Source organism: Myotis brandtii, unplaced genomic scaffold (genome assembly GCF_000412655.1).
Source record: "Myotis brandtii unplaced genomic scaffold, ASM41265v1 scaffold6, whole genome shotgun sequence".
In the NCBI taxonomy this organism is placed as follows: Eukaryota; Metazoa; Chordata; class Mammalia; order Chiroptera; family Vespertilionidae; genus Myotis; species Myotis brandtii.
Window position 1 is genome coordinate 1,224,053 of NW_005370271.1, and position 10,236 is coordinate 1,234,288.

General features: G+C 55.9%; 1 protein-coding gene across 1 annotated transcript in view; it reads left to right on the forward strand.

Annotated features, from left to right (window-relative positions):
• Positions 1-6,686, forward strand: part of NEURL1B (neuralized E3 ubiquitin protein ligase 1B) — a gene marked incomplete at its 5' end in the record, with an annotated part of 10,297 nt that extends 3,611 nt beyond the window's left edge. Inside the window, 2 exons of the mRNA XM_005879438.2 lie at positions 1,647-1,772; positions 2,115-6,686. Of these exons, the coding sequence (XP_005879500.1) occupies positions 1,647-1,772; positions 2,115-2,359 (371 nt within the window). The remainder of the gene's footprint in view (positions 1-1,646; positions 1,773-2,114) is intronic.
• Between the last annotated feature and the right edge of the window lie 3,550 nt (positions 6,687-10,236).

A 10,236-nucleotide genomic window follows, 5' to 3' on the forward strand; every position in this document is an offset into this window, starting at 1 on the left:
GCCGGGACCCAGAGGGCCCAGCGGGGGCGGGAGCTGGAGCTGGAGCTGGAGCCACCGCTGAAGCCCAGCCCGCGGTTCCCAAACTTGAGCGCGCATCGCACCGCGCACCTCCACCTAGAGCAGCGGTTCTCAACCTGTGGGTCGCGACCCCTTTGGCGGTCGAACGACCCTTTCACAGGGGTCGCCTAAACCATCCTGCATATCAGATATTTACATGACGATTCATAACAGTAGCAACATTACAGTTATGAAGTAGCAACGGAAATAATTTTATGGTTGGGTCACAACATGAGGAACTGCATTTAAAGGGCCAGAAGGTTGAGAACCACTGACCTAGAGTTTCCATGCAGTAGCGCTGGGCCCCGGGAGGATGTCTTTCCAACAAGTGCCCCAGGGATGCCCAGGTTGCCGGTCCCTGGACCACATTCTGTCTGCACCGACCTAAGTACCCGCGGGGTCAGGGTGTGGCAGGCTTTATGCAGTCGGCCAATGCTCAGTGCACCCGTTATTTCCATTGCTATGGTTACATGATTTACATAGCCGATGCATAATAAGTGTAGGAGAAACAGTATGTACAGTTACACTGAAAAAAGGAAGTGAGAACAACACCGTCCACAGAAAATGGAATGCGGGCTTGAACCACCCTATTTTGAGATGATTCTTGCCTTCCTTCATTGCCCCAGACACGGAGCACCCACCAAATGGGCCAGGCCCTGGGCTCCAGGATGGGGCGGGGCAGAGGACCGGGCGCAGACGTGGGAGTGCAGAGCTGCAGGGCGTGGTGTTTGCGGGGCAGAGGGGGTGTGGGGAAGGTTCACAGAGCACAGCTCCCTTCTCATGGTTCGGGAAGTCGAGTCCCAACGCTAACAGACACGATGACCATGTCCTCTGTCACCTCGTTCCCTTCTATCCTCCTGCCGATGGTAGGAAACCCGTTTCATGATCCCATCTACAGAGAAGAAAACTGAAGCGCAGAGAGAATTAACGGCTGCCGCAGTCTTTGGCTGCTCAGCCATGAAGAGGCGGGGCAGTCAGAGCCTCAGCTTCCTTCTGTGCAGAAGGGCAGGGTCCCCTGCATCTGGGGTTGTGAGGGTGAAAGGATGAGATGCGCATCCTTTCAGCAGGTGCCTGTCGCCTCCCGCATGCTTAGCAAGTAGCGATCATAACAACGGCGACTGTTGCTTGGTCCAGATGTGGAAAGGACGTCAGTAGGACTTCACCCCTCTTTCCATCTCGGAGTGCACTTTCTCTGTGCTGGCTTCACGCGGGCCGGGCCTGCGGTGCCAGGCTAGCCTGCCAGTGAGCCTTCCTTCCCCGTAGTTGGAGTGAAAGTTCTAGGGCAGGCCTCACTGGCCTTCGTTGGGTTATGCGGCCTTCCCTAAACTGCCATTGAGACCAAGAGGGAGACGTTCTTACTGGCCTGGATCGTGTGAAATAAAACCCCAGTACTGCTTCCCAGAAGTAAACGGGAACGATGGCGGGGCAGGCACATAGCAGATGTCCACCACGCACGTACGACTCCATCGGAACCCTGTGAGGCGGCTCTTGCCCTCCCATTAGACAGAGTGGGAGGCTAAGGTGCAAAGCAGCAGAGAGCCAGGGACTAGCAGGGCAGCGCCCACCTGATGGAGTCTCTTTGGTCTCAGGCACCCTGCAGTCCAGCCCTGTGATCCCGTCTCCGTCGGGGTCCCTCAGCGGCTCCCAGGACGATAGCGATTCCGATATGGCCTTCAGTGTCAACCAGTCCTCCTCGGCATCCGAGTCATCCCTGGGTAAGGAGATGCAGACCTGGGGTGGGGGCGGGGGCAGGGGCTGGCCTGGCTCCTTCCCAGGGCTAAGCAGGGTGGTCACCTTCCCCCCAACCCCCGCATCCTCTTCTTCCTCAGCTGTGCATTCAGCTGGCGGGAAGAGAAACATCTAGATATGGCACCCAAAGGGTGATAGTGGTGCCTGATGCTTGGGAGCAGGAAAGGGGGCAAAACCCAGACAAAAAGCCGAAGTTGGTGTCTCCCAAAGTTGTTCCCCCAGAGAAACTTTGCCTTCTTGGGGTTGCCCCAACGGAACCCACCTGAGAACCACATTACTTAGGTCTGGCCTGGTCTTCCTCTCTGCAGTGACAGCCCCCAGCTCCCCGCTGAGCCCCCCGGTCTCCCCCGTGTTTCCCCCACCGGAACCGGCAGGCAGCAAGAATGGCGAGTGCACGGTGTGCTTCGATGGCGAAGTGGACACGGTCATCTACACGTGTGGACACATGTGCCTGTGCACCAGCTGCGGCCTGCGGCTCAAGAGGCAGGCTCGGGCCTGCTGCCCCATCTGCCGGCGGCCCATCAAAGACGTCATTAAGATCTACAGGCCGTAGCCTGGCCCGCCGCTGGGCCTTGGCCAGAGCAAGGTCACCTTTCTGAAGCCCCTCTGGGCCGGGCAACCACCATGGCCACCAGGGAGCCTGAGGGCAGTGGCCATCTCGTCTGTCACTCTCCGTGGTGGGCGAGGCGTGACAGTCATGGAGACGAGGCCCTGGGGGTCTGAGCCCAGGCGAGGTTGCTTCTGGCTCAAGAGTGCTTCGCCCCCAAAGGCCGACCCCAATGCAAGCTCAGGAACTGCCTGGCAGACCGCCCGTCCCTCCGGTGACCTCTCGGCTGGGAAACGGCGTCCTCTGTGCAATGCTTTTTGCTGGGGGTGGGTTGAGGTGTGTGCGTGAGTGCGTGCGTGTGGGGGTGCGGGGGAGACTGAGCAGGGAGAGGGCATGTGTGAGAGAATGAGAGAGAACGCATCGGTATTTATACAGGGATCTTGGCTCCAGGAGACTAAGGAATGTGCGACCTGGAGCCCAGACACTAGCAAGGCTAGAAGCGGCTGGCTTTCTGGGGCTGTGACGTCCGCTGGCTTTGAATGTGTGAAGCCTGCACCTGAACAGACTCCCTCGGATGGTATGGAAAAGGGGCCGCAGACTCCCTAGGAGCAGAGCAGGAAAAAATAGCTCGTTGTTTACAGCCCGAGCAGCAACTCCTTGGGGGTCAGGTGGGCGGAGAACATAGAAGAACAGTTTGCCTCTCTGGTTGCTAACCCGCCCTGGAGAGGCGCTGTGCTGGGCGCTGCAGCCATTTGAGGGCTCTGGGCAGGCCGCCCCCAGAAGCCTTTTCCCCCCTTCGCCCCAGGCAGCCTGATCATAAGCACACTGCCCCTACCCCTGTCCCTGCCCCTGGCTGCTTTGGGTCTGTGCGGCCCCACTGTGTACCAGACAGCGGGTTATCTTTTCCTGGGGAGGGAGAGAAGCCTAGAGGCAGGGACTCGCCTGGAGCTGGAAAGGCCACTGTGGGGCACAGGCAGCTGGTCACGCTTCCACCCATGCCTGTGGCATCACTGGGACAACCTGCTGGCAAAGTAGGAGGGAACCAGGGCTTTGCAACCTCGTAGTTCTGATCCTCGTCCCCCCCCGCCCCCCTGCTGATCACTAGGATGTTCACTGACCCTTAGAATGTTAGGGAAATTGGGGTAGTGACTGAAGATGCTGAGTTGGGACTGTCCCCCTTCCCCAGGCTATTTGCTGGGCATTTCCTGGGACCCCGGCCCTGCCCTCCTCCCTTCTTGCCCCCAGGGCTGCCCCCCCAGCTGCCCTGTCTGGTGCCGTGCCTTTAGGCACCCCCCTGGGCCTCTCTGTTTCTCAGTCCCCAGTGCAACCAAGAGGGAGCCTCGTAGCTGCCCCTGCGGAGCTCTGGGAGGACCCACACAGCGTTCTAAAAGGCCTGAGACGCCTTGCCAAGAGCAGGTGTCACTTTTATTACCACTCCTAACCTGTTCATCTGTGAGGGCGGCGGGGGAGAACACTCGGACTCAGGTATTCATATAACAGGTGTTGGCTGGGGCCGGGGTCGGGCGCGGAGCCCAGCGGGGCCACGCCCTCGGCATAGGAAACCGCCCGGTGGTGCCCTGGGGCAGCTGCAGGTCTCAGCCCCTCTCCTGTGTCTGGAAGTGGCCCAGTTTTCTGACCTCAACTGCAGAAGCGCTACTCTGGCCCCTGCAAGACCCCCTGATTGGTCCTTTTTCCTAGCGAATTTGGGAAACATGCCCACATTTTAATTTTGCAGCAGAATCTCTGGGAGGAGGGGTGGCTACTGGAACCCCAGTGTTTGCCATGTTAAGAGCTTGGGAATCCAGGCAGCGCCCAGTGCCCCGCTGAAGTTGGTCCATGGGAGCCTTCCGTCCTCCAGGTGCTGGGTGAGGGCACAGGCGCTCTGTGAGAGGACTCCCCCCTTCTCCCCTCCGGCCTGTGGCTCTCCAGGCAGCAATCCTCCTGACTGGCCTGCGGAGCCAGCTCCTCTCTGCCCCCTGGGTTCCAGGCGGGTCATGTACAGACGCCACCAGGAAAGCAGTGACCAAGGGCCTGGCCCAGGGTGGACCAGGCCTTGCTCCTGGGACGAAAGGAGCCGGGGCTTGTCTGATGCGCTCACAGTTGCTATAAATAGCCTCCTGCATCCAAGAGGAACGAAGAGGGTGTTTATCTTCTAAAATCCAGACATTTCCTGATGCTCTACGCTGGTTTCTTCAGTGCCCCCAGGAGCCGCTGGCCTGGCCCTCGGGTTTTGTATCCAGAGGGGCAGGAGGGAGGACAGGGGCCCTTTTTTGTCTCTTGTCCTCGGCACTGGGCCAGGGAGGGGCCCCCACGTTCATCCGAGAGGCAGGTCCTATCACCAGGCCGAGTCGTGCCTGAGACGGCACCGGCTGTAACACACGCTGCGTTACTAGGGGAAAACCGCTGCCAGTGTGAGCTGTCAGGTGCACAGCTGTACAGCTCATCCCAATCAGATGCTGAAATGGGGGGTGGGGGCCCTGTTACTGGAATTGATGAAATAGGGGATTGTCCCCACTCGGCCGGTGAGAGAACCGAGGCCCCGGGAGTGAGCGAGGTGGAGCCCGAGCGGGAGGTGCAGGGCTGGGACCCACACCCGGGAGTGTGTGGTGCTGAGTCCCCTGCTCTCTGCTGCTTGGCCCGAGTTCCAGGAAGGTCGAGACTGCCTGAGTTTCCTTCCTTTAAACTCATGTGACCGCCCCCCAGGGGTCTGGCCCCTGTGCCCCCACAGCCCTTTTAGGCTCCTCTGTCCACTGCCGCCGCCTCTCTGCTAAGCTGAGCTGGTGAGAGCTCGGGTCCACCCCAGGGCCTCCGCCTCTTCCCTCGGGCACCCATGGGGGCAGCTTTGGGGAGGGGAAGGCCTTCTACCCCCTTCCTGGGCCCCCAGGAGTGGGTTGGAGACCCGAGGATGCCCCTGTGCTGTGGGCTTGTGCCTGTCCTTTGGAATCGCTAGAGAAATTGGCCCATTTCCAAGTCAAAACAAGCTCCCTCTCCTAGTCCAGCCCCAGGACTGGGCCTTCTGGTCGGCGGGGCCTGTGTTTGGACACAGGGTTGGGAACATTTCCGAGCTTTGATTCGATCCCTCTGTGTCGGGGTCTGTGCTCGCACGTGGTAGGTACAAGAGGTTTGCAGAGTAATGAGAACCAGGTTCTGAGTTTCGGGGGTTGACAAAACATGCCCACGCCCCCAAAGTCCCTCCTCACACACCTGCTGAGTGCCTGCCAGGTGTGGGGAGCTGGGAGGACGGCCCTGGGTCTGAGGTCAGAGGCGGAGGCAGTAAGAGAGTGATGAGACGATGGGGGCAGGTTTCATGGGCCTCGCTGGCCACTGTGGCCTCGGGGTCTACCTCAGTGAGTGCCCGGCCGCTGCTTCTGGACCAGAGCCTCCTTCGGGCTTCGCAAAGCTCCTCTGCATGGGAAGTGCCAGGCGCCATGCAGCCCATATGTCGCTGCCAAAGGCCTTGGGCTGAACCCCAAAGTCCCCACCAGCGGATGACCACCCTCAGGACCTCCCAGGGAGACGTGGGGGGCGGGGGCTATCTGCTACTGGGGACTGGTTCCTGGAAATCGGTCCCCAAGGCCCTGGAGAACCCCGGTCAGTTCCTGTTGAGAGGGGCAGTGACCTCCCTCTAGACCCCGTCTCTGCCCCATGTCTGGGGGGACAGCGGCCCGGGATACAGGGCTGCCTGGCATTGCTTGGTCTTTGTCTCACCGTCTCTCCCAGGTCCCTGATGAAATGACTTGTACGACAATCTGTCTGTGCCTTATGAGAGTGTCTGTGCACTTTTTATCCTTTTCTAAAGCAACTCTCCCCAGTGGGCAGGGGCTGGCAGACATCACCGTGTCCCGGACACCTTACGGTCACTGCGGTTCCACGTTGTGTTTCGGGGTGGAGTGAGGTGCCCGCCCCGCCACGCCCCCACTACCTGTGTACAGACCTTTACAAACTGTCTCTTGCTCTCATTTTCCTGATTCAATACTGTGACCTCTCCAATGCAGTCTCATCTTTGGGGAACTGTAAGAAAGGTTGTAAAACTTGGGGCGAGTGGGTGGGAAGGGTTTGCACTGTCCTGTGTGTTGTGCTTTTGTGTGTGGTGTGTTTTGATTTTTTTGTCTGTTTTTATCTGTTTTATATTAACATAAGTTTTCTGTTTAAGAAAAAACTACACAAAACAAAAAACAAATACAACTCTGGCTTGTTAAAAAAGAAAGCTCTCCAGACTCAGTTTGTAAATCCCAGGGGTGTGCACCTCTGGGGAGGGGAGGTTCGGACACGAATCATTGCCCGCCTTGAGGAAACGACTCGCAAAATGTCTCTAGGCCCCTGACAATGGTTGGTCCTTTGACCAAGTACCTCCTGCAGAATATTGCAAGGAAATCATTCCAATCAGAGATTAAGCTCTAAATATAAAGGTGTTTATGGCAGCATTATCCTATATAATCCTATATAATAAAATCCTATATAATAAAAGGCTAATGTGCAAATTGACCGAATGGCAAAAGGACTGGTCGCTATGATGCGCACTGACCACCAGGAGGCAGACGCTCAATGCAGGAGCTGCCCTCTGGTGTCTGTGCGTTCCCACAAGGGGAGCACCAATCAACCACAAGCCTCCGCAGCAGTGCTACATCCCCCAAGGGCTCCTGGACTGCAAGAGGGCACAGGCTGGGCTGAGGGCTTATGCCTGTTTTTCGGAATTACTGGAGAAATTGGACCATTTCCAAGTCAAAACAAGCTCCCTATCCTAGTCCATCCCCAGGACTGGGCCTTCTGGTCAGTGTGGCCTGTGTTTGGACACAGGGTTGGGAAATCGTGCTCCTGAGAAAGAATTCGTGCACTGGGCCTCTAGTTTATAATGATAAAAAAGAAACTATTCCAACCCTAATGTCCAACGACCAGAACTCTCGGTCACAAGTGACAGAAACCCAACTCGCAATGGCTTCAGGGGATTAAAAAGCTCAGGTGATGGGAAGTCCAGTAGCAGAACCCAAGAATCCTTTAGGGCAGCTGGACCCAGAATTGGAAATGCTGCAGCAGGACCTGGTCTCCCCCCCTTCTCCGCTGCCCCCCTGTTGAGTGGGGTTCCCAGGCGGGTTCTCACACACAGCCAGCCTGTCAGCAATCCCCACTCACACCAACCTGGAAACCTGGATCACGGGCAGTATCCTGAACCAATCACGGAGGCCAGGGAGAGAGGGGGCTCTGATTGGTCAGACAGGATACCACCCACCTCCATCCAATAGCTGCCCCCAGGGCACTGAGCAGTGGGGAGCAAAGAAGGAGTGCTGGGCAGGCAACAGCGGCAGCTCCCTAAGGGGGGGTGAGTAAACCATTGCACAGGTACAGACCGGGTTCATAGCTGGGCCTCAGCACCCCACGGGCCAGACACTTAAGCTCTTTGTGCCTCAGTTTCCTCATCTGCAATGCAAGAAGAGTAAGACTCTGACTTAGGGATGGGTGTGAGCATCCCTGAGATCCTGCTGGTCGTTTGCTAGGCACATGTCTGCACTCAGCAAAGCGTTCATAACAGGAACATCCTCATGTTAAAATATGCTGGGAAAACCAAGGCATGAAACTACAAACACTCCCATCTCATGGATGTAAAAAGAAATGAAAAGAGCCCAGCCAGTGTGGCTCAATGGTTGAGCATTGACCTATGAACCAGGAGGTCATGGTTGCAGGCTTGATCCCCAGTGTGTGGCGTGCAGGAGGCAGTCAACCAGTGATTCTCATCATTGATGTTTCTCTCTCTCCCACCCTCTCTCTTCCTCTCTGAAATCAATAAAAATATATTTTTTAAAAAGAAAAAGAGAAAACAACCAACAGTCCACTAACCTGACCATACATTGGAATGACCAGCAGAAAAGCAGCAAAACCTCTCCAGGTCCCAGGGCTGGACGAAGGTGTTGCTGGTGATTTGTTCCCGAGTTTTCCAAATTTTCTATAATGACCAGTGATTACTTTTAATTTAAACTGTTACTTGAAAAACATTCTCCCTGCTCTGCAAAAAGCCAGGAGACTCTCTGGCCCTTGCTGGAATTCGTCAGGAATTCCCAGGCTGATGGAGTTTGAGGCCCAAATTTAGTCACGGGGGAGATTAGGGCCTGCGAGTTTCTGGCGGAGGCCAGGCCAACACCACCAATTTGGTTTCCTCCTCCAGGCCAGGCTTCAGGGTCAGGTTCCTGGGAGAGGCCGAGGGTGAAGGGGCTGCCCCGGCTGTTCCTCCGGCTGCGGAACAGCCTGGCTGGGTGACGCTCTTCCGGGAGCCGTGGGGGAAGAGAAATGAACCGGCATGGATCGAGCAGAAGCAGCCCTGACTTTCACACATTCTCTGAACGAAGCTTCACCATGAGCTTGTCTCCTCGTTTTGCAGGCGAGGGAAGCAGGGCCCCTCCAAGGTAGAAGTCGGACTGGAGCACAGGGCGCCTGCTCCGGAAAAGGCAAAATCTTCCAGAAGCATTTTACACCCTTCCCTGCATCTCGGTTAGAGGCAGTCTTCCCAGGCCTCAGGCTCCATTCTCCACTCCGAGGCGTCCTTCCTGTGATAGCCACTTCTTCCGGGCCAGGGGACATTTTCATAGGCGCTACCTAATCATCAAGACTTTAAAATAATTATTATTATTATCATAAAGGTGTTGGGGAGGGGGAATTATTAATCTAGGCTTTTTTGATTATAAGAGATTGAAACCCAACGCAAGGAAAACCTAATTTACAAAACAATTCACACAACTGAACAGGTCAGCTCTAGCTTCAGGAATGGCTGGATCCAGGTGTTCGTGTGATGTCGTCAGGCGTGTATCCCTGTCTCTCAGTTCTGCTCTCTTCTGGGTTTACATTGCTCTCAGGCAGGTTCTCCCTCTGTGGGAACCAAGACAGCCTCCAGTGGCTCCTCACTTATGTCAGCTTAGTGACCCCTTTAAAAAGTTGGAGGAAAAGTCCCTGGGCTGTCTTTCCTTTGACCCCTTGGATCAGCAACCTAGTTTCTCAACCAATCTCTGTCACATGCCCACACTTGATTTAAAAACACACAAAAACAAAACAGCCCAACCAGCGTGGCTCAGTGGTTGAGCGTCAACCTATGAACCAGGAGGTCATGGTTCTATTACCGGTCAGGGCACATCCCCAGATTGCAGGCTCGATCCCCAGTGGGGCCATGCAGGAGGCAGCTAATCAATGATTCTCTCTCATCATTGCTGTTTCTATTTCTCTCTCTCCCTCTCCCTTCCTCTCTGAAATAAAAATCTATATATATAAAAGCCTAAGTGACCAGCCCACTGGCCGGTAGCTATGACATGCACTGACCACCAGGGGGCAGACGCTTAACGCAGGAGCTTCCAAGCTGCAGTGACTTGGCAGCTGCAGTTCTCAGGTGATGCACCCAGAACCAGAGAGGAGGGAGCCCAATTCCGGGGTGCATTACCCGAGAACCGCCCTCTAGCAATACGTGACCCCTCAGGGGATGTCAGAGATCTGGTTTTGGCCCAATCCCCACAGGGCAGGCTGAGGGACCCCACTGGTGCACAAATCCATGCACCAGGCCTCTAGTGCAGTGGTTGGCAAACTCATTAGTCAACAGAGCCAAATATCAACAGTACAACGATTGAAATTTCTTTTGAGAGCCAAATTTTTTAAACTTAAACTATATAGGTAGGTACATTGTTATTAACTTAATTAGGGTACTCCTAAGGCTTAGGAAGAGCCACACTCAAGGGGCCAAAGAGCCGCATGTGGCTCGTGAGCCGCAGTTTGCCGACCACGGCTCTAGTGTATCATCTATAATAATTAAAGCATAATATGCTAATTAAACTGGACAGCCAAACGACCTTCCGGACGTCATTCTGGACGTCCTTCCTGATGAAGCTGTGGTGGTGTGGGCTGAGGCAGAG